We start from the raw sequence: 24,891 nt of genomic DNA, 5'->3' as shown, positions 1-24,891 counted from the left end.
ACAAAGAAGGGGCAGGGGAGGGTAGGATTAGGCTAGGTTAGTTTTTTTACCAGTTGCGAACGGCTGCTGCCTGTAAGTGGTTTTTCAGGGCAATTTTAAAGGATGCTAGTGATCCACACTCCTTTATGACCTTCGGTAAGGCTTTCCACATTTTGGTGGTATAGCAGAAAAAAGAGTTTGACCCTTTGTTGGTTTTGACTCTGGGTCAGTATAAGCGTATACAGAGTAACTGCACATTTCTAAAGTCTAATCACTTTTAAGACCGTTTTAATACCAAACTGACCAAATTGTCAAACATTACATAAGAAAGAGGCAAACGATCTACAAGCTCTTAGTCTTTACAAAGCTATTCTCACAATATGTATCTGTGGAACCGAGGCAAACTAAATGTAATGCCTACATTTCAAAGTGCTTGTCTGGGTTGGGGTGGGTTGGGATTATTTTGGGTCACGGCCTGAAAGGGTTTGGAGCTGAGGAGGAGGAGATGCTAAAATGGTTTCAGGGAGAAGGATGGAAGAATGCATGTGAAAGCCATAGAACCTCCGGGGCCTTCAGCGGAGGTTGGATGGAGATCAAGGACCAGCACGTGTTGTGTTCCTCACTATGCCGGGTAGGGGGGTGGAGAGAGAGAGAGAGAGAGAGAGAGAGAGAGGAGAGAGAGAGAGAGAGAGAGTGTGACATAGATTAGGTCTTGCATTGTGAATGTGTGCAAATGCAGGTGTTTTGTATTTGCAAGAGGATCGGGATCCTTTAGGATTTTGAACGCTTTTTATTTCCCTTAATTAACGATTCATATATATTTCCTAAATATATATATATATATGTATATATATTTTTTTTTTTATGTTTATTGATTTTATTTCACACATAACACAATACATACACTCACACCCATTCACTCACCCCCACACACACAGCCTACCCCCTGCACATGCCCATTAAAAGTCACTTTGTTTACAAAAAAAATACAAAATAAAATGAAATACCAAAAAATAAAAATGTAAAACAATTCAGATGACATTGTTCACATCATTTCTTTTTTCTTTTTTTTTTCTCCTTATGCACATTATTTTCAAGTATTTGTCTCCACAGCACCCATATATACCTCCCAAAGCTGTTCGAAGTCGCTCTGTCTACCCCCAATTATATAAGTCAGTCTCTCCAGCCCAATAGAGTTCATGAGTTCTCGATGCAACATTCTCAACGTGGGGGCATCAACGTTTTTCCAGCATAATGCCACCACCCTTCTAGCTTGAAGAAGACCAAAATCTAAGATTTTTGTTAGTTTTGCTGGCTGTATAAAGTTCTTTGGATAGATTCCAAGTATACAGATTTTAGCACTTAGTGGAACTGTGGTTTTAAAGATTCCTGGCAGACACTTCATGACTTCATTCCAGAAAATTTGCATCTTAGAACACTCCCACATACAGTGAAATAAAGTACCTTTCTCAGTTGAACACTTAGTACAGACATCTGTGATATTTGCGGACATATGATGCAATTTGACAGGAGTTATGTACATTCTCAATAACCATTTATATTGGAGTAATTTAAACCTTGTATTAATTGTCTGTTTTTGTGCTTTTACACATGCCTGTTTCCACTTTGCGTCATCAATATCTTCCTGAATGTCCAATTTCCATGCGTTTAATTTATCTGTTGCCGAATCAGTACTATATTCAACTAACAGATTATAATATACAGATATGGAACCACTCCCTTCTATACTTAACGTTTTCTCAAGTATTGAAAGGGGTGGAATACACATCACGTTGTCACATTTTGTTGACATAAAGCTTATGTTGCAATGATTTTTTCTCTTCAATGTCCCGCGATGCCATGGTCTCCATAGACCTCCATGTAATTTATAGTGCACGGATTGTGCACGCCCATGCCTAGATGATGCACCACGTGTGTAGATGCTGTTCACAGCTTTCAAACAAAAAAATCTGCTTGGAAATCCGTTCAGGCATTCATGATTTATGAGCCATTATGTTTTCTTCAGATGTAAACAAACATGGCTGCCATGTTTGAAAGAATGGGTTGGTATGGGGGTTAAACATGCAATTTCGCGATCGCGATCATGCCTAACACATTTCTAGAGGTCCAAAAAAAAAATTTGGAAAAAAAAAATTTGAAAAAAAAAAAGTTTTTTTTTTTTTTCAAAAACGGCCCAAACTCGGGAAACTCGGGGTTGGCACAGCGGTAGTACCAATACAAACTCGGGAAACTCGGGGTTGGCACCATATGTGTTAACTGTAAATATTTAAAAAAATGTAGGTCTGAGCTAGGCCAAACAGGGCCAAACACTTCATAATGACTGATCACTCACTGACTTTTCATTTAGACCACCAGGATATAGTTGTAATACATGATAATAGATTCTATTGTGTTATAACCACTATTATAATCTATTATAGTGTATTATAGTTATCATAGTAATACATTATAGTGTATTATAATCACAGTTATAATCCATTATAGTGTATTATAATTTGGAATAGTTGCAATACACATTTATATTGTATTATAATCACAGTTAAAAAGGTCAATTTGTTTCTTACCGATGGGGTCATTTTGTGTAATGGAACATGTAGATATCTTTATGTGGTGCGGTGTGGTGTGGTGTACTGTCGTGTAGTGTGGTGCTAAAGCTGCAGTCGAAAAGGGGCTATAAATACAGTAGTAATGCATACATATTATGGTAGTGGTTCTCAAAGTGAGCTACTGGCTTACTTGAGGGGGTTCCTAATGGACCCTCGCTGGTCTCTGTAAGGGTCCATTTGGTTCCATTTGTACACTCTCAACGTTTTAGTTGTACAGCAGACGTGAAGTCCACATAACCAGCTCTGACAGTGCGATGAAACCGGTTCAGGAAACACTTCCTCCGGTTCCGGATCCTAACTTGCAGGAAATTATAAATAATCAGAAAATGATGGCAAAAGTGCCTCATGCAGCCTATATATTGTCGTTGTCGGGTGAAAACCTTGTATGTTGTCCATAACCGTTCGTTTTGCATTTTTCTTTAAAAAAAATGATTTATACTAGTGAAAACAGCAGATCTCGCGGTGCGAGGCGTTGTGTGCTTGTAGATCTGCTGTTTTCAATACTTTTGTGTGAAGGCCTTGTATGATGAAGGGCTTTACTTTGCGAAAAAAAATACAAATTAGAAACTTGAAGATACGAGGTTTCTGCCCGACAGTGACGATAGGCTATACTGAGGCAGTATTATATAAACAGACTGAAGCTTAATGCGACCGTAGGTCGCACTTACCATCAAAACCTGCACAAACTGTGAGTGAGTCCGTCAGTCCGTCAGTCTGTCTGTCACACCTCACACGTCACACTCTTGCCCTGCTCATATCTCCGCAACCGTTGCCCCGATCCATGCCACATTTTGCACACACGTTCCTCGCCTGCCAAACTACAACCTCCAAGGACCCCCGGAGCTCCAGGGACCCCCAGGTCCCTGGGGGACCCCCAGATGTAAAACATGACCAAATGTGCAACAATGACCAAATGACCACCCCAACGGGGCTGCTCATGGGGAATTCCCGGGGACCACCCACTCCTGGTGCTCCAGAACGGATGCAAAAGTGGTGGCGCCCCCAGTGGAGGACCCCCTCCACTGCAGCTCACATAAAATGCCGTAACTCCGGCTAGGAGCCTCCGGGAGAGCCGGGGCCGGTACCTATTCGGCCGGCAAGGCAACGCGGAGACCCCACCCCTCATTTCTCACATGCCCCTCTTCTAGCGCCACCATGAGGCCGATTCTTGCAAAACACATTTTTGGACACTGCTCCTACAATTTTTGCCCTCAAATCACGCAAATCGGTACACAGTATGTCTACACTCATCCCATCAACATTAATCTCTCCCATATAGCGCCACCTCCAGCCCGAATTTTAAAAACACATTTTTGGACACTGCTCCTACAGATTTTGCCCTAAAATCACGAAAATCACTACACAGTATGTCTACACTCATGTCATCAACATGGATCAGGAAGATTTTGGCAAAACACATTTTTGCCCTATTTGTGGAGATAAGTGACCTACGGTCGCTTATCTCCCGATTAGGGAGCCTTACTGGTTAGATTATTGCGACCGTAGGTCGCATTTACTACCAAAACCTCCACCGGCTGTCTGTCTGTCTGTCTGTCTCTCCGTCCGTCCGTCACACGTCACACGTCACACTTTTGCCCTGCTCATATCTCCACAACCGTTGCCCCCATCCATGCCAAATTTTGCACACACACTCCTTACCTGCCAAACTACAACCTCCAAGGACCCCCGGAGCTTCAGGGACCCCCAGGTCCCTGGGGGACCCCCAGGTGTAAAAAATGACCAAATGTGCAAAAATGACCAAATGACCACCCCAACGGGGCTGCTCACGGGGAATTCCTGGGGACCACCCACTCCTGGTGCTCCAGAACAGATGCAAAAGTGGTGGCGCCCCCAGTGGAGGACCCCCTCCACTGCAGCTCACATAAAATGCCGTAACTCGGGCTAGGAGCGTCCGGGAGAGCCGGGGCCGGTATCTATTCGTCCGCCAAGGCAACACGGAGACCCCACCCCTCATTTCTCACATGGCCCTCTTCTAGCGCCACCTTCAGGCCGATTTTTAAAACACATTTTTGGACACTGCTCCTACAGTTTTTGCCCTAAAATCACGCAAATCGCTACACAGTATGTCTACACTCATCCCATCAACATGAATCTGTCCCATATAGCGCCACCTTCAGGCCGATTTTTAAAAACACATTTTTGGACACTGCTCCTACAGATTTTGCCCTAAAATCACGAAAATCACTACACAGCATGTCTACACTCATGTCATCAACATGGATCAGGAAGATTTTGGAAAAAACAATTTTTGCCCTATTTGTGGAGAGTACTGGTAAATAGTTGTAACAGTGCCCTTGACACAAGCAAGCGGTCTGCTTCCCTTTAGATGTTAAATGTGACGTGAACATTTTGACCTTAATTTAAAAGCGTGGTGAACTGGTGCTCTGAAAGTGCTGTCTTCATGTATGGCCTGTGGGGGGATGGGATGGGAGGTGATGCTTATCTGAGAAGGAAGTGCTCTGTGTTGGAAAGTAGAGATGTACTACTGATGGCATTTTGTCCTTCCCCGATTCCGATTCCCATAACTTGTACCAATGGCAATGAGTACCAATACCAGTGTGTAATTTAAACAAATCTAGACAGTAGTTCTCAAGGTGGGGTCCAGGGACCATCTGGCTTCCTTGAGGGGGTTCCACTGTACCCTCTCAGAGTTGTGTGTGTGTGTGTGTGTGTGTGTGTGTGTGTGTGTGTGTGTGTGTGTGTGTGTGTGTGTGTGTGTGTGTGTGTGGGAGGAATAAATACAAATTCCATTAATGATGATTGTTGAAGTACAGCTACAAGTTAGTATAAAATAATAATGTAAATAGTACAGTAAGAGTTAAGAGCTGTCATGTAAAATCAACTTATGACTTTAAAGGAAATATCATCATGTGATGACTTACAGATTGGCGCACTTGCACTGCGAGCTTGTACATCTGCTATTTTTGAACATTTTTTGAAAAATCTTGTGAGTGTGAGAACTACTGATTTTAAAAGGCATTTGAAGAATTGTCATGCAGCATCGTGTGGGTTCCATAGAAAAAGGCACATCTGTTATTTTTGACGGTATTGAAAGCCTCAGCTCGAGGGTTTATACATGCCCTGTTATGTACTGTAACAATACCGTAATGCCAGGGTTGAATGATAATAATAGCTTTTTATGTGAAGTGGTTGTGAACATCTTAACTAGTATTTATCCTCTCTCTATCCTTCTGTTGTTCTGCCTAGCTCTGACAGACAGAAAGACACACACACACACACACACACACACACACACACACACACACACACACACACACACACACACACACACACACACACACACACACACACACACACACACATTTTTCTTCCTCCGTATATAGCAGTGCTGTGGTTGCAGGCAGTGTTGCCATGTCTGCTTGTTATTAGAAGTGACTTTGGGCTATTTTTTTCTCTTGCAAGTTGCTTTTTAATGTTGGTAGTTGTGGTTTGCGTTTTGTTGGGCTTGTTTCTAAAGTGTAGCTGCTTATTTTGGCTTGCTGTCTTTTTATATACAGATCCTTCTCGGAAAATTAGAATAGTGTGTAAAAGTACAATTTCTTGAAACTTTCATATATTTCTTGAAACTTTCATATATTCTAGATACATTGGACATTCAGTGAATTATTCCAACCCTTTTTTTGTTAACATTTTGAATTTTTATGGCATACAGCTCATGAATATCAAAAGTCCATATTTCAAAATATTACAATATTACACGAGACCTCTCAAAACAAGGATTTATAAATTATAATAGAGAAATGTCAACCTTCTGAAGTCAGAGTTTCCAAAGTCAGTTATGATTTGGGGTGCTAGGGCATCTGCAATGCTTTTTCACACAATATTCAAATTTTTCGAGAAGGATCTGTATATATAGCAGACAGGTCATCTTGGGCAGCAGAGTAAAGTAAAAATTACAATGCAAGATTTCTTAACACTCATTATTTTACGGTTCATACAGTCCATAGGTGAGAGGTCCTATTCCAGTACAACTTCAGTCTATTATAAAGTCCTCAATTTGATCCTCCACAAAGACAATAGTTCAGTAACGTGATACGGCCACTGGAGGTTGCTGTGCCAAAACTCAGTTGTCTCGTCCCTCAACGAGACAAAGGGTTAACTTGGTTACATGCAGCTGCATCCGTTCTGTGTACCCTGTGAAAGACCCTGGTCCATACGTCATACTGTGGCTCGCAGAGAAACAAAATGGAGGATCTAGGCTACATACACTTCCATTCTAGGCTGAAACATAAAAACAGCTTTATCTATGAATAAGGTGCAAAGAACGCCAGGGAAGCAGAGATCTGCCTGTTTTCACGGCGACACTTTACCGCGATGGTCGGCCCCGGTTTGGATTTTAGTTTCGCGAGCGTTTGTAAACAACTGGATCTTCTTCCTCAATCGTCAGTGGACACTCACGTGCACACGCACGAAACTACCGAGGCTCTTCAAAATTAAAGCGTAAGTGAACGACGGCAGCAGCAACAGCTAGAAATGTTAGAAACCTTGGCTTCCATTGTGTTAATGGTGCAGAAGGTCTTAATCAGGCACATTTATAGATATATTTGCCTGAGGACTGAAAATATTTTGTGCCAGGGACCCGTGTACCAGGTTTGTGTCGTTAAAATATTCCACACTTGTGGAACTAGGGCTCATTTGGCCTAGTCGCTTCTTTTGGGCTCGTTTTCATAGACCTGCTTGCTTATTTCTCTCGCAAAATCCGGCAACACTGATTGCCGCCTGCCTGGGCAGGAACAGTCAGACACAAAGCCAAATCAAAGCAGTGGCCATTACAGACCGCGGGCGGGCAACAGAACAGGCAGCTGCCAAGAAATGTGCCAATTAGTGGATGTGCTCGTTAATCTGCTGGTTAGCCAGATTGTTCACTGCACTGTACAGTACGTTAGATTCCCCTGATGCTCCTTATTATTCCAACTTTATTTTCACACGTTTAATGAGTACTGGCTGAGCGCTGCTGCGGACAGTCTAATCGGTTGAGTTTGGATTCGTTCAAATTCAAAGGCTGGGGATTATTATTGTTATTATGTGAACCACGCGGTGTGAATTTAGAAGGTAAAAAAGCGATTTTTCTGGCTATGATATATGCTAGATAATCAAAGAATTGTACATTTCAGTACCGGTAATACAAAAACTAAACAACAAGAACAAAGTTGATTGATTGAGGATCACATTAAGTTCACTTCAAACCTGGCGTCCTTATTTTGGGCATGTCATTATAGGCAACAATCATCCCCAAAGAAAAGTGTTCAAATGTAGTTTTTCCACTATATGTAACCATAGTCCTGATGTCACTGCCACTAGATGGCGCTATAAAGCGGCAGATGGTGCTAGATGGCTGTTGTTATTTTTTGTGTTGAAATCGCCATAGGGGAATCTTAGATTGAAGTGCTCCTTCTTTAAGTCGTTACAGTGTGACTGTGTTTTACATCCAATCAGCACAGTGTAGCGGATGGTCCAGTTTACGAGCTCCCTGTTTGATGTGCTTGTGTGTGTGTGTGTGTGTGTGTGTGTGTGTGTGTGTGTGTGTGTGTGTGTGTGTGTGCGCGTGCGTGAGTGTGACTCAGCCTCATGATGTCGCCACCCTCCACAGAGTTTCAAGTACAAACACACACACACACGCGCACTCGAGCTGAGTCAAGCACGAGCGCGCCTCTGCTTCTCTTTGCCAGATTTTGCAAGAGAAATAAGCAACCAGGTCTATTAGTCGGGGGCGTTAGGGATATTTTGCGCTAATCAGTCTAAAAGTGCCAAATTTTGCACAGATGTAGCTCAGGGCATGCTCTAATGATTTAGCTAGGGCGCACGAGTCGGCGATTTCGGTGTCGCCACAGCGGCCAAATCAAGTTCGGCTCCCATTGACTTTCTATACAGGAGGAAAATACCCAGAAAAACACTTTTTTTCTGGGTATTTAAGTAGGATGTGAGGGGTCTAACTAGGGGTTTGTCATGATGCTGAATCCGTTGCAAGCATTTGTTTTGCACAAAAAACATTCCTTGGGCTATAAATGGCCTCAGAAAACAATGCATGTATGGGTGAGCATTCATGTTAGTCGGAGGCATTAGGGTTTTTTTTCTCTCGTGCTAATCAGTCTAAAAGTGCCAAATTTTGCACAGATGTAGCCCAGGGCATGCTCTAATGATTTAGCTAGGGCGCCCGAGTCGGCGACCTTCGGGGTCGCCACAGATCCAGAAAACACCCACAAAATTCTGAAAAGTGATGACTCATCACTTTTCATCACTAAACCATCGTTTTCTGGGGCCATTTATAGCCCAAGGAATGTTTTTTGCAATGGATTCAGCATCATGACAAACCCCTAGTTAGATCCCTCACATCCTACTTAAATACCCAGAAAAAAAGTGTTTTTCTGGGTATTTTCCTCCTGTATTGAAAGTCGATGGGAGCCCAATTTGATTTGGCCGCTGTGGCGACCCCGAATGTCGCAGACTCGGGCGCCCTAGCTAAATCATTAGAGCATGCCCTGGGCTACATCTGTGCAAAATTTAATTAGCACAAAATTACCATGTCATCTCCCTAACGCCCCAGACTATATGAAAACAAGCCCAAAAGAAGTGACTTAAAGGCCACATGATCACTTTGAACCTGTGCATGTATCTATACAATGGCTATTTGAAAATAGCAGATTGTGTGCTTGTAGATCTGCTATTTTCACAAAATCTTGAAAAAAATCACACTCGTGTGAACTGAGCGGTGGAGGCTGTGTGTGTGTGTGTGTGTGTGTGTGTGTGTGTGTGTGTGTGTGTGTGTGTGTGTGTGTGTGTGTGTGTGTCTGTGTGTGTGTGTGTGTGTGTGTGTGTTTGTGTGCGCGCATGCCATTGATCTTTTTCAATAAATCAATACAGACATGATAAGTGTGTGTGTTTGTGGGAATATAACTCTTCTTTTCTCTTTTGAATTTTGGAGGGGGGCGGGGGGTTCTTGAAAGAGACAAAGCATGTGATGTGCAAGAAAGAAAGAAAGAAAGGGAATCTGTTTCTTGTTCTTGTCAAGTCCTTCATTTAGATGAGATGCAACACATGGAATTACACAAAGACAATTGAATAGTTAAAATAACTGACCTCACAACGGAAATGATTCAACGATGCATAATGAGACCACTCAATTCACCATGATTTGATTTGATTCAATCTGATTACTTATGTTTATATGATGTATCCATTACGATACGTAGCAAAAGATTCACAAATCTGACTAGATGTAATGATGAGAAGTGCCATATTTAATTCAGTTTTATGTCAGCCTCTTGCTTCAGCCAAAAATAATCTATTATGAACGATTTAAACGTTCCAAAATGATGCAGCTGAATCGCCGCAAGATCTATGCATCACGATGAATCAATGCATTTCTTATTGTTAATTAAATGTCCATTATGACCGCAGATGCGCTCCAAAAGTGTGAAAAAACAAACAAACATATTCTTCACACATCCATGCCATTGTTGTCCCACACGAGCCGCCACACTCTGCTAAACAGATGCTATTCTGTTACATGTTTTGCCAAGTCACGGAAAAGACGCGCTGTGATTGACCAGTACAGTCACTTTGATTGGCAGTTGTGCCGAATGCTCACCCCAAAACATGATTTATGAGACTGTGGCGGCTCGTGTGGGACAACCAAGGCATGGATGTATTTGTAATGACAACTAGCAACACATTCATGGAAAAACAACATCACTTTTGACCGCAACAAATCGTGTAAAAGCCATAGGCTTATGGGCTCCACTCTATGCAATGAGTTCTGCTGGGGAAACTGGACGACAGGAGCATTTCTGCCTAATAGACCCCTTGGACAGTCATTTGGGATCAATATAACGTCACTGTCGGGCAGAAACCTTGTATCTGCAAGTTTCAAATGTGTACGTTTTTCGCAAAGTAAAGCCCTGCTTCTTCATACAAGGCCGTCGCACAAAAGTAGTGAAAACAGCAGATCTACAAGCACACAACGCTTGTAGATCGGCTGTTTTCACCAGTTTAGTTCATTTTTAAAATGATAAATACAAAACGAACGATTTTGGATATACGAGGTTTCCACCCGACAACAACGATAAGTAGGAAAATGAGCCTAAGATGTTATTTAGTGCGGAGTTGTCCTTTAAGTGGTTTAAACGTGTTGGCACGGGAAGATAAGGTTCCACAGACGGAACCCAATCCACAATGAATGCATTATTATCTCTTTGACCTCCTCATGCTGTGTCTCTGTCCTTCCTTCCACTGTCCCCGAGCTCCCAGGCTCGTCTGTCAGCGCGCAGCACCGAGACAGGATATTAAAAGAATGCTCTCATGTCCTGCACTGTGCTCAACATAACACTGTTATACCATCTAGTACTCTACTATGCAGCTATGCATAAGAGCAGTCGCTCTTATCCAGACTTACTAAGCTCAGAGTAAAATGACATGTCCAGTGGTTCCCAAACGTATTATTTTTTGGGGGAGGGGGGTCCCAGTTGTTAGCTTTATCTGAACAAACGAAATACAGTATAATTGAGTACCCGAGACGAATAACAGTCTAAGTCCATATTTACCAGACTGTAAACCACAAACTAATCATTTTGAATCCATTAAATTGTTAATGCACTCATTTTGTTCAATTGTCTGTTTTAATGTTATCTGCTCCCTTTGTCTGCTGAATATTGCTTGTACGGACTTATACTATACTTATACTTATACTTCCATAAGTATTATGTCTTATAATTCCTAATATATAAGTTAAGTAAAAAAAATCCAATTCATTAATTCATGCGTGCGTGCATGCATGCGTGTGTGTGTGTGTGTGTGTGTGTGCGTGCACGCAGTGTGCATGCGCATGTTCTATATGTTTGCAAAAATTGCAATCTGTCATGCCCTCAAGTTCACAGTGCATGTGTTTGTCGCAGTCACATGTTCATGTGTAAATTTATCTATACGAACATCTGGTAGAGTCACACGTGAACCCTGTCGACATCTGCTATAACATCTATAACAGAGTCTAAGCTGTGAACACCCAAAATGATATGTATTTGGCCGTGGACCCCCATCTGAAAATATTCTGTGACAGAGACCCCCAGAACAGAAGATTTGTGTTATAAAAAATAAATCCAAAATGTTTCAAAAAACAAAAATAGCAGATGTACATAGGGCTGTCACGATTATGACATTTTACATGATGTGATTTCAAAACGAAATCACATTTTATTTAAAAAGCCACGACTAAAACTAAATCAAATATTGCTGTCAAAATGAACCCTGCTGTATTGCAGTGGTTCTCAACCACTGTGCCTGGGGACCTTTGGTGTGCCCCTGAGAAGGGTCAAGTGTGCCCCTTGAAATTGCTTGAAAGCCAGTATTGTATTTATCATTTTAAAAATGATTTAAACTAGTGAAAACAGCCGATCTACACGCACACAACGCCTCGCGGTGCGAGGCGTTGTGTGCTTGTAGATCTGCTGTTTTCACTACTGTTGTGCAACAGCCTTGTATGATGAAGCGGGGCTTTACTTTGCGAAGAAACGTACACATTTGAAACTTGAATATACAAGGTTTCTTCCCGACAGTGACGATATTTATACCCCCGTATTATGTTGGTGTGCCCATGGATTCTTGGGACATGAAAAGTGTGCCCATGCAGAAAAAAGGTTGAGAAACTGTATTGTATGAATGAACCTGACATTAAGTGGACGCATCTCTTCCTCTGGCCTCCAGGAAAACCCTCTGCCGACCCCCCTGAAGAGGTGTGCCGTGGTGGGCAACGGTGGCGTCCTCAGACACAGCGGCTGTGGACGCGACATCGACCAGGCTGACTTCATCATGCGGTAAGCAGCGGTGGGGAAAGTACTACATTTCTTTACTTAAGTAAAAGTATCAATACAGCAATGTGGAAAAACTCTGTTACAAGTAAAAGTCCGGTAATCTAAATTAACTTGAGTAAAAGTACAAAAGTATTCAAATGTACTCAAAATACCAAAAGTAGAACTTTTTCAAGTTGAAATCTTTGGAAAATAGTAGATCTACAAGCTCACAATGGTCTTGTAGATCAGTTATTTTCAAATGGCGGAAATGTACTGTACAGTAGTAGTAGGGGCTGAAGTGGTTAATGTATGTTTTGTGATAATAGCAAGTAATAACAAGTAGCGAAAGTTTGTGGAGTAAAATATATTTATTGCCTATGAGATGTAGTGGACATGGCGCGACCTTGCTTTTCGCCCTTAGGTGTCTTACTGGTTTATGATCATATTAGTTGCAAAACATGCTTTTATTCCGCAGAATAGTGCGGTATGCTGTGTATTCCCGTAGGATTTTTTTGCTAAAATTGATTTTTTTTTGCTGTTTTGGCTTCTATAGGGACCAAAGTCACCAAACTATCAGAAAATGACGGGGTCAAATTTTCAGACCCCTCCCTCATTTCCTGGGGGCGGGTCACTTCAGATTTGGCCCTATTCGGCTATGTATCCCCAATTTTCCATAGGTTTGTTTGATAATATTGATTTGTTTGCTGTTTTGGCTTCTTTAGGGACCAAACTATCAGAAAATGTTGGGGTTCAAATTTTCAGACCCCTCCCTCATTTCCTGGGGGCGGGTCACTTCAGTTGTGGCCCTATTCGGCTATGTATTCCCAATTTCCCCATAGGATCTTTTTGCTAAAATTGATTTGTTTTCTGTTTTGGCTTCTATAGGGACCAAACTATCAGAAAATAATGGGGTTCACATTTTCAGACCCCTCCCTCATTTCCTGGGGGCGGGTGACTTCAGTTTTGGCCATATTCGGCTATGTATTCCAATAGGATCTTTTTGCTAAAATAGATATTTTTTGGCTGTTTTGGCTTCTATAGGGACCAAACTATCAGAAAATGACGGGGTTCAAATTTTCAGACCCCTCCCTCATTTCCTGGGGGCGTGTCACTTCAGTTTTGGCCCTATTCGGCTATGTATCCCCAATTTTCCATAGGTTTGTTTGCTAATATTGATTTGTTTGCTGTTTTGGCTTCTTTAGGAACCAGGGTGGGTCACTTCAGTTTTGACCCTATTTGGATATGTATCCCTATATCGTATTTTATTTGGCTAAAATTGATTTTGTTTCTGTTTTGGCTGGAACAAGCCATCACAAAATGATGGGGTTCAAATGATCTGACCCCTTCATCATTTCACTTCAGTTTTGGCCATATTCAGCTATGTATTCCCATAGGATTATTTTGCTGAAATTGATTTATTTTGGCTTCTATAGGGACTAAACTATCAGAAGATGACAGGGTTTAAATTTAGCATTTACCTCTGGCCTGTTTTTATTCTTGTCAAATACAGGATCTATTCATCATCACTGTTTCTATGCTCTCCCTTATACTGTTGGCACACACAGTCTCCAGTGCCATAACACTTGCAGAGAGGAGTGCAAGACAGGTGATTGTTGAGCAGCTGCACTGTCCCTTGCAACCTGCTTTGCAGACACATTTGATGAGCTCAAGTACTGCCTTTAAAACAGGTAGGGCAAGACTCCTGACTGGAACTTACCCTCCTCTCTCTGAATTCCATCAATTCTCTTCAATTGGTGGAAGCTCAGGGCTCAGGGCAATTGGACATCTGTGTAAGGTGACCAAACACATTATGTCTCGCAAGGCACCATTAACAGCAGAGGCAAGGACCTGATTAGGAATCAGAGTATTAGCTCTTCATGTGTGCACCTCCTCAAAATGTCCCTTGATGAAGGTATCATATATGACAACGAGCATGAAAGAACTGTCCCTTGAGAAATAATCAAGTAGTCCCTGGCCTAACACACAGGTCATCTTCTCCTTGGTTGATCAAGCAGTCAAGAGTTCCTTGATGGACATAGTGAGCTTCATCTATGGATGAAGACTTTATATTCCACAGATTTAGTTTCCCCTCTTCTGCCGAGTCTTATTTTTTAATGACTGATCCATATACCTATCAAAGACAACTTGACCCTCAACATAGCCAGCCATCATCGTTATGATGCTTTTGTTGAATGCATCTTGAAGATCTGACAGCTTCAGCATGCTCGGTGTCTTTTTCATGTTCTGAAGAACACCCATGGCATCAACTATAAGAACTTTGACAGAATAATCTTCCTCCATCAGATCATGCCATGGGACACCTGGAAGATCTTCCTACAGGGGTCTGAAAATGTGAACCCTGTCATTTTCTGATAGTTTGGTCCCAATAGAAGCCAATCAGCCAAAAAATATCTATTTTTTTTTGTGGACCGATCGTGATTAGTCATCATGAGTAACTGTCCCCTTTTATTTGTTTCAAAAGCCATTTAAATATATATATATATATATATATATATATATATTCCAATAGCTTAAATCTGTTTGTCAATTAAAAACAATGCCAACATTTCTTTTAAGAGTTTCGTGAATAATAATTAAAAAACGAATTTAATTAAAACATAAATAAAACATGTTTAAGAAGTGGTGAAAATATTAGATCTACAGCTCACAACGCTGTGCAAAGCGATGCGTTGTGAGCTTATATATATTTTCACTAGTTTGGGAATGTCTATCTCTTATTTCTCTTTTGGGTTCTTGAGTTAAAAGGTTTGGATTAGAAGAAGATTATTACATATTCGCTTAATCACAATTATTTTAGATAATCGCAATTTATTCAGCTATTTATGCAATTCTTTGTACATTATTTTTATTTGTCATATCTGCCCTGTGCAAACTGCACCAATGGCCTTAAAACTGTTTTGTTGCAAGGAGTTGCGACTAGTTGCATCTGTGCGGTTTGGCCTTAAAAGGCAAACATCATTTTAGATTGCATTCATATGTTCCAATGTTCAATGCCATTAACACAAATTAAATTGTTAAGCACAATTATTGGTGTGACAATTAATCGTCAACTTAAATGTTGGAATCGTGACAGCCAGACTGATTGCACAACATACAGGGACATACAGACAGCGCCGCCGCTACCATGACGCGCACGACGCACTGTGAGTCAGGCATCACGCTGCCAAAGGGCACAAAAAATGGGAGAGAAAAGAAAAAAGGAGAAGAGCCAAGCTGATCCATTTGATCTGGGGGCGGGGCTGCAGCGCAGTCCGCGACGAGTCTGCACTCACTCACAGACAGACAGACACAGGGCGGTTGAGCTTCAGGCACCAACATGGGTTGCAGCAGCCCTGCATACTACAGATGTACATGATACAAGTAGCTGGCCTGTGGAAATGTGTAAACGGAGCAGGCTAATGCACAGGAAAATGTTTATTTGTTCCTCCTTGGCTTACAGTCCAGTCCCAGAACAAAATCTGCTAATCTCAGCAGAAAACTACTTATATCAGCTTTACTAAACTATATTTGGGTTGGCGGAGCCACGCAAAAAGTGAAAAAAGAAAAAAAAAAGAAAAATCCTAATCTGTTGTCATGTATTTCACGGTTAACTAATACGTGGCACTTGTAGAACTTATATATAAAAGCAAATCTCTCCTGTCAGGCAGAAACCAACTAGGTCAGTGGTTCTCAACCTGTAGGTCAGGACCCCAGGGGAGGTCCCCAAATTACTTTGGGGGGTCCCCAGATGATTAACTTAATGTGCAACATTGTTTTCTCACTCAACAGTAAACAAACCAGCATAAAGTTTAAGTGTATAGCTATAGAGGGTATCTGCACATTTCTAAAGTGACAATTTAAGGACTTTTTAATACCTCTAAAATGACAAATTAAACATTGGCCAAACTGTCAAATATTAGAGGCAGAAATTGTGAAAATAGCAGATCTACATATCTACATGCTCACAACGCCTCGCAACACAATAGAACCATATTATAAAAATGTATTGTCTCAACTCTTAAATATGATTATTTTGGGGGTCGCGGCCTGAAAAGGTTGAGGACCACTGAACTAGGTGACTTCATAGTATATTGTCAGATATTTGAATGTGTCCTTATATTATCATCCCTTTACCCATACCGGTATGTGGAGTTAGGAGGTCTTTGACCATTAATGTGGAGATAGTTGTTTTGTCCATCATTAGAATGACAAAGTAATTGAAATTGAAGTCAAGTAAAAAAAAAAAAACTGAGTTGGAGTTAAGTGGTTTGAATGACAGTTTGAGGATCCAATGGACTTGGGAGGTTTTGTCACAAGCGCGTCCTAATACTCTTCATTGGTTCAATATTTGTAAAAACCCACACACAGACGTAAAGGGCGTTCAATAGCACTGGTTTATATATAATATAATAAAAAAGAAGATGAATATTGGAGATAATTGGTTTCCGCAATGACATCGACAATATCAATCAGCACAGCTATGACCATGGATTCAAGTTCCATGGATTCAAGTTCTCAGTCTGACTGATTTGGATTCCATAGAAGAGTTCAGCATGTCCTCTTGGCTTGTAACCTTAACACATGGATTAAGGCAGTGGTTCTCAACCCCCATGGGGGTCCCAAAATTATTTTGGGGGGTCCCCAGAACCTTAATGTGAAACATTGTTTTCTCACTCAACAGTAAACAAAGTGTATAGAGAGTATCTGCATATTTCTAAAGTGACAATTTAAGGACTTTTTAATACCTCTAAAATGGCAAATTAAACATTGGCCAAAATATCAAATATTTGTGGGAGAAATTGTGAAAATAGCCGATCTACATGCTCACAATGCCTCGCAGTGCCTCGCAGCGTGTGTGCTATTTTCACAATAGAACCGTGTTACACAAAATGTAATGCCTCAACTCTTAGTGCTCGTCAGGGTGGTGGTGGGGGGGTCCCCAGTTAAAATATGATTATTTTGGGGGTCGCGGCCTGAAAAGGTTGAGAAACACTGGATTAAGGTCCTCAGTCACCACGACTGATTCCATAGAAACAATGCATGTCTTCAATGGAAGCATGTTGCCCAGTGAAGATGGCCTATATGTAAGCTCTCAATGCGTCGCGCTGAGCAGTTTGGACATATTGTATGAGTTTTTTCCATCCGACAGAAACGATATAAGGGTTTAAGTTGTTGATAAATTGTTATGTAAGGGAAGATGACAGTGTGTGGGATTACTCTTTAACGGGGTGTGTGTGTGTGTGTGTGTGTGTGTGTGTGTGTGTGTGTGTGTGTGTGTGTGTGTGTGTGTGTGTGTGTGTGCGCGTGTGCGTGCGTGTTTCCTTGTCTCATCCATCTAGATGTAATCTCCCTCCGCTTTCTAAAGACTACGTTGAGGATGTGGGAACCAGAACCCATCTGGTCACGGCCAACCCCAGCATCATAGAGAAACGGTACGGTACTGAAACCACACTGATGATGATGGACCATCATATCTCCTTCACTTTCAAACATGTTTGAGGTCATTTTATCATCTACTACTCGGGCTTTTGTGTTTCGGCCCCAGACAGTTTATAAGTTGCTTGGTTCAGTATTCAGATGTTTGATGTTTTCAGACACGCCCCCTTCCTATACAAACCCATTGTAACACCCGTCCTAAAAAAAAAGAATGGCTTTGTGCATACTGTACTGTCTTTTTCTCCCAAGTCGGTTCGTGCTGAATGTCAGGGAAGTGCTGGCCATTGGGAAAAGCGGGACAACTCCCGAACGGCCGGTTCATTCCCGGCCGGTCCAGGCCGCCCATTAGGAAAAAAATATTTTGGGGGCTGGGCAGCCAACAAAGTAAATCGTCACTGTCGGGCTGAAACCTTGTATCTCCAAGTTTCAAATGTATACATTTCTTCGCAAAGCAAAGCCCTGCTTCATATAAGGCCGTTGCACAAAAGTAGTGAAAACAGCCGATCTACAAGCACACAACGCCTCGCACCGCGAGGCGTTGTGTGCTTGTAGATCTAGTTTAAATCATTTTTAAAATGATAAATACAAAACAAACGGTTTCCACCCAACAACGACAAAATATAACTCATGTACAGTAATTGGCCCACTGTCATGATCTGAAATGGCAAATCTTTGAGTAGCAGCAGCGCTATAGAGAGAGATCTCTCACTATAGCACGCAATGAGGGCCTCTCCAACTCTTTTTTCCCCGGGCTGAATCAGGGGCCCCTGCTGAATGTCCTGACGCGTGTGTCATCATGCAGTTTCTCCAGATGCTGGCTCCAGCAACGTGTTTTATCTGGCATGCAGAGAACTCAAATCATTTCCTACTAATCATATGCTGTCGTCTGTGCACAGTGTGTGTGTGTGTGTGTGTCTGCGTGCGTCCGTGAATGTGTCTCTGTGTGTGTGTGTGTGTGTGTGTGTGTGTGTGTGTGTGTGTGTGTGTGTGTGTGTGTGTGTGTGTGTCTGTGCGTGTCTGTGCGTGCAAGCGAGTACATTTATGCTCGCTAGCGTACAACGCACATGCTTTTGTGTGTGTGTGCATATATAAATAACACTGACCCCTCTTTGTACTCTGTTAACATCTGTGGCACAACGGAAACTAATTCCTATTTCTAGAAGGAGAACGTACGGAAAGACCAGACCAGAATACTGATTAGTCAGCTAGTCAGCAGACCCAGAACAACTCTACATCCTTATTTCAATCCTTGAAACCATAAAACTACTAAAAAACTACTAATCCCCCCCCCCCCCCCTCTCTCATAGGGCTGTCACAATTATTACATAATCGTCTAATCGCAATTATTTGACATAATCGTGATTATTTTTCATAATCGTCATAATCGTTTCCATGTTGTTACTTTTTTAAGTATAAAGTTGTCAAATATGTCAGTAATAGCTGGGGAGAATCTGGTCAAAAATCATCAATTTCGTGCACTTTTGTTTGCAATGAATCAAATATTCGATACATCAGTATATGGTTGAAACCCCAAATAATTGATTAAAGAGATTTTTCAATGGATTCTGTTACTATTGGGTATGATAAACAACATAGTATAAGTTTAGGAAAAAATAACTACCGGAAAGCCATCATTTTCAAGATGGCGTCCACGATGGCTGCCGGGAGCTAAAAATGCCTATTTAATGTGTAAAAATTCATATAAAATATGCACTTGGTAACTAGCTTTTAAATTTTGACATGGTGTTAGGTATAGTATGGGTATAAGGTTTTCAAGGTTTTACAATATACTGACCTATCTAATATTTGATTCATTGCAAACAGACCACTAGGGGGCGAGCCCAACTTGTTTGCGATGGTTTTTGAAAACCTTATACCCATACCTGACACCATGCCGAAATTCAAAAACTCTTCACCAAGTGCATATTTTATATGAATTTTTACACATTAAATGGGCATTTTTAGCTCCCGGCAGCCATCGTGGACGCCATCTTGAAAATGATGGCTTTCCGGTAGTTATTTTTTCCTAAACTTTTAGTATGTTGTTTATCATACCCAAAAGTAACAGAATCCATTGAAAAATCTCTTTTATCAATTATTTGGGGTTTCAACCATATACTGACAGATCTACTATTGTATTCATTGCAAACAGACCACTAGGGGGCGAGCCCAACTTGTTTGCGATGGTTTTTGAAAACCTTATGCCCATACCTAACACCATACCAAAAACCAAAAACTCTTCACCAAGTGCCGATTTATTATGAATTTTTACACATTAAAACCAAGTTTATAGGCATTTTCAGCTCCCGGCAGCCATCATGGACGCCATCTTGAAAATGGTGCCTTTCCGGTAGATATTTTTCGCTGAATTTTTAGTATGTTGTTTATCATACCCAATAGTAACAGAATCTATTGAAAAATCTCTTCCATCAATTATTTGGGGTTTGAACCATATACTGATGTATCGAATATTTGATTCATTGCAAACAGACCACTAGGGGGCGAGCCCAATTTGTTTGCGATGGTTTTTGAAAACCTTATACCCATACCTAACACCATACCAAAAATCAAAAACTTTGCACCAAGTGCACGAACTTCACCAGATTTTCCCCAGCTATAATTTCTTTGTATATTTAGGTTATGTGTCACATGTACCATGTGCAACTTCAAAGCCTAAAAGCCAAACAGGAATGTAATTGTCAACGACAAAAACACAATTAAATTGTTAATCGCAATTATTTGAGTGACAATTAATCGTCATGTGAAATGTCATAATGGTGACAGCCCTACTCTCTCATACCTTTTGTACATTTCTTCTCCGACCTGTTAATCCCCGTCCCTGCCACTAGTTTGCTTAGGTCATCCACCCAACAACAGGGTTGACTCTCAGTTCCTCTAAACTAAAGGTGATCAGTCATTCTCTGCTGCTGCCCCCAAACTCTGGAACAATATTCCACCACACATCAAGTCCAGCCCCACTATTAAACAATTTACATCAAACCTAAAAAAAAAAAAAAATCTCCCTCGCTTTTAGCTCTGTCTGAGGGGGTTTAGACACAGTCTTTTATTATTATAATTTTTTCCTCTGTTTTTATGTGTCTGTTACTCAGATATGGGACCCAAAATACAGAACAGACTCTTCAGAGGCAGAGCAGGTCGAATGAACGAGGATTTATTCTCCAAACACACATAACAAAATCTATAATCTGGCAAGGGAACACAAGGAAGTGAGGGTTTAAATAGACACAGGACTAACGCATGATTGGCTACAGCTAAACAAGACACAGGTGTACACATTTGCTAATCACAGGACAGGTGAGACAAGACAGGTAGCGACAACACAAGGCAAAACAGGAAACACTGGGATAACACTACACAATAAAGGTACACACCAGACAGTCCATGACAGATCATTGCATCTGTCGATGTTTGCTTATTATGTTTTCTCTCTCTCTGAACTCTGTAATGTGTCACTGTTGATGTCTTCTCTTGACTGGAAAGTACTTTGGACCAACTCCTGTTCTTTTTAAGCCTGCTACACAAATAAAGGTGAATTGACTAGACTCTCATCTCTCTCGTTCTCTCTCTCTCCCACAGGTTCCAGAACCTCCTGTGGTCCAGGAAGAACTTTGTGGACGGCATGCGCGCCTATGGCTCCGGCTTCGTCTACATGCCGGCGTTCTCCATGAAGCCGGGCACCGACCCGTCGCTGCGTGCCTACTATGCGCTCGCCGATGCTTCCTCCAACCTCACCATGCTCTTTGCCAACCCCGACTTCCTGCGCGCCGTGGGCAAGTTCTGGAAGGGCCGCGGCGTGCACGCCCGCCGCCTCTCCACGGGCCTCTTCCTGGTGAGCCTGGCGCTGGGCCTGTGCGAGGAGGTGTGTAATGGACCTTTTTTATCTTACTCTTAAGTAAGTTAAACAGATCAAGAAGATGCAGGACTGCAATGTCAGGAATCAAACGTCATACATTATTGTACATCTCACCACAGCAGAGAGAGACTTGTGTCTCCCTCAGTGGCGGGCTGTGCGTTTTTTACCTAGGCCTCCCACAAGTTGGCCTCCCACAAGTTCAACGTTTAGAATTGTGCACAAATTCATGTTATTATATTGTGTCATTCGACATAACCAGGCAACAACAACACAGTGGAATGACCTGATTCAACACAAAGCTTAATACTTTTAAGAGTTACATTTAAAATACAGACTAGGCTAGCCCACACGATTGCAGAAATCCACCATGATCTGCCAATATTGTGCAGTTGCATGACAAAACAATAACACACTGAAGTCACAGCCAGTCATATTTTCTTAAACAACACGAAAGCACCAAAAAGATATGTGGAAGTGGAAGACACTCGACTGACTGAGTTATGTAAAGACGTCCTGCGAACGTCCCCCAACACAGGGCTATTGATATGCATTTAGGAAGAATTTTTCCGGGTGCTACAGATTTCAGGCCGGGTGGCCAATAAAGTGCTGCAGGAAACCCTGCGGAGGTAGCAACAGATGGTCACTCCTTACATGGTCTTTATTCTATTGCTGACTCACAGTCTCACACACAGTCGGCATCTTTGAAATAGGTCCGCGTGAGTCGGCTGTTTTTAAGGAGTTTGCCTGGGAGAGGAATTTGACAGGGAAGAACACGTTATGTCGTCAGCCCCCTTACAGAGGGTGACATCTACTAGTAATTACATTAAATGAATCAATATCGCAGTACCCTGAGCGAGCGCTGTGCAGTCCATGGCCCAGAAGGGCGGGGACACATAGCATCTGTTCGCCCGCCTCTGTGCCCGCCTCCCCTCCCCCCACCCCCCTCTGTCTGCTTCCCTCCTGTCAGACCGCCGTCTGCTCTCATTGGGTAAGCAAGGAAATTAAATCCGCATTGTTGTTTTTGACAGCAAAGTTTGATTTAGTTTTAGTCATAGTCTTTTGAATAAAACGTCATTTAGTTTTAGTCATAATTTAGTCACCTGAAAAGTTTTAGTTTTAGTCTAATTTTAGTCGACTAAATATCATTACGTTTTTAGGCGACTAAATCTACAGTTGATTTAGTCAACTGAAATGCATTTTGGCAGGCCTTGATGGCATCGTAATGACAACGCGTTGTGATCTTGTAGATCTGCTATTTTCAGCACGCAACACCTGAGAGCAACCAAACATAAAATGACTTTCTTCAGCGCTACAGTCCCTCCCTAACATTTTTGTCTAGTTTTTATTTTGTTGACGAAATTGTCAATATATTTAGTCTTAGTTTTAGTCATCACAGCTTAGTTTTTATTTAGTTTTCATCAGTGAAAAAAACGTAGTCAACAAACATTTTTCGTCATAGTTTTAGTCGACGAAATCAACACTGGAAATCCGTTGCTGCGACTAGAGTGATAAATCATAGCGATTTTGATAACTAAAAAGATGCAATTGGAAATTTCAAGTGCGGTTGCCGACGTGACTATAGCAAGCTAACTGTCATGTGAAGCTCAACCAATACTCGAGCCAGCACCACTCCCATTGATTCCCTATTGTTTCCCCATATTGATTCCCGCTCCCATTGATTCCCTATTGATTCCCCATCAAGGTAAAAACCCATTCACAAAAAAAAGGTTTATCTAGAAAATAAATGTTTCCAGAACTACAGTGTGTTGCCCTGTCGGGCAACCACACGTATTACAATGAATAAGCATAAACAAACCAGTTCACATGAACGATATTGATGTACAATACGGCTACGTATATTTTTTATGCGCAAAATTACAATTAAAATACATTTTCATGTGAGCCCCTCTGCACTACGGACACAATCTATTGTGTCTATTGTGTACTATGGACACAATCTATTGTGTCTGTAGGCAATGCCTTGACGGCTGCGGCTTGTAATTGGCTGAGCCACAGTTACTGGGGGCTTTTTACGCAGGCTTTTCTTTCTTGAACGGAATGCCTGGATCCCAAGGCTAATGCCACACAGTGACCGTTATATGAATTGTGTCCACCCATAGGTGACGGTGTACGGCTTCTGGCCGTTCGCCGTGGGGCCCGACGGCCAGCCGGTCAGCCACCACTACTACGACAACATCCTGCCGTACAAGTGGTTCCACGCCATGCCCGAGGAGTTCGTGCAGCTCTGGCAGCTGCACAAGAGCGGCACGCTGCGCATGCGCGTGGGCCGCTGCCCGCCCCCGCCACAGGACAGGCGGAGCTAAGATCGGAAGAAGAAGAAGGAGAACGTTGAGATGAGATGAGATTAGAACGGTGGGTCTCAAAGCGGGGTCCAGGGACCCTCAGGGGTTCCTTGAGGGGAGGTTCCAAATAGACCCTTACAGGTCTGTAACTCTGAGAGCGTACAAATGGAACCAAATGGACCCGGAAGGGTCCATTTGGTTCCATTTGTACGCTGTCAGAGTTAGGGGGGCTTCTTAAAATGTAAGGAACCAATGGATTTGGAATGAAGAGGATTTGTTTGGGTTGGGGCCAGGGGGTGGTAGTGATGGGGGAGTGTTGGCGCCGTGATCCACACACACATGCACAAACACGCAAATTCCCCTGAGATACGCAAATTCCCCTGAGATACGCCTACATTGCCACTGTGTCCCTGCACACACTATGCCCACAGCACCCTCTGCTGGTAGCTCACTTGTTATAAGAATGTCTCTTGCAGTAGCAGCAGTAGGGGACAGCTCTCACACACACACACACACACACACACACACACACAATAACACAATACAATCTATACATTCCCCCCGAAAACCCACCCACCGTATCTCTGCCCCCCCCCCCCCCCCCGGCATGTGTGTGTGTGTGTGTGTGTGTGTGTGTGTGTGTGTGTGTGTGTGTGTGTGTGTGTCTGAGGCAAGTAATGAATTGGGGTGGCGGGGGCGGTGTATCTGACTGACAGCTGGGGCAGCTGCTACACTGGGAACACCCTCCGGGCCTTTTGTTCAGCGTAGATGGGAGGAGCGGAGAGGCCTTGGGGAAAAAATAATAATAAAAAACGAATGCACTGAAAAGAAATAAACAAAAAAGTAAG

At 42.2% G+C, this 24,891-nt stretch overlaps 1 protein-coding gene across 1 annotated transcript in view; it reads left to right on the top strand.

Moving 5' to 3' along the window:
• Positions 1-24,064, top strand: part of st8sia1 (ST8 alpha-N-acetyl-neuraminide alpha-2,8-sialyltransferase 1) — a gene marked incomplete at both ends in the record, with an annotated part of 31,669 nt that extends 7,605 nt beyond the window's left edge. Inside the window, 4 exons of the mRNA XM_080754339.1 lie at positions 12,345-12,454; positions 17,770-17,862; positions 21,464-21,746; positions 23,861-24,064. Of these exons, the coding sequence (XP_080610465.1) occupies positions 12,345-12,454; positions 17,770-17,862; positions 21,464-21,746; positions 23,861-24,064 (690 nt within the window). The remainder of the gene's footprint in view (positions 1-12,344; positions 12,455-17,769; positions 17,863-21,463; positions 21,747-23,860) is intronic.
• Positions 24,065-24,891: the final 827 nt, after the last annotated feature.

The sequence above is a fragment of the Nannobrachium achirus genome (assembly GCF_963921795.1).
Source record: "Nannobrachium achirus genome assembly, chromosome: 23".
NCBI classification, from domain to species: domain Eukaryota; kingdom Metazoa; phylum Chordata; class Actinopteri; order Myctophiformes; family Myctophidae; genus Nannobrachium; species Nannobrachium achirus.
This window is presented reverse-complemented; position numbering and strand designations above follow the sequence as displayed.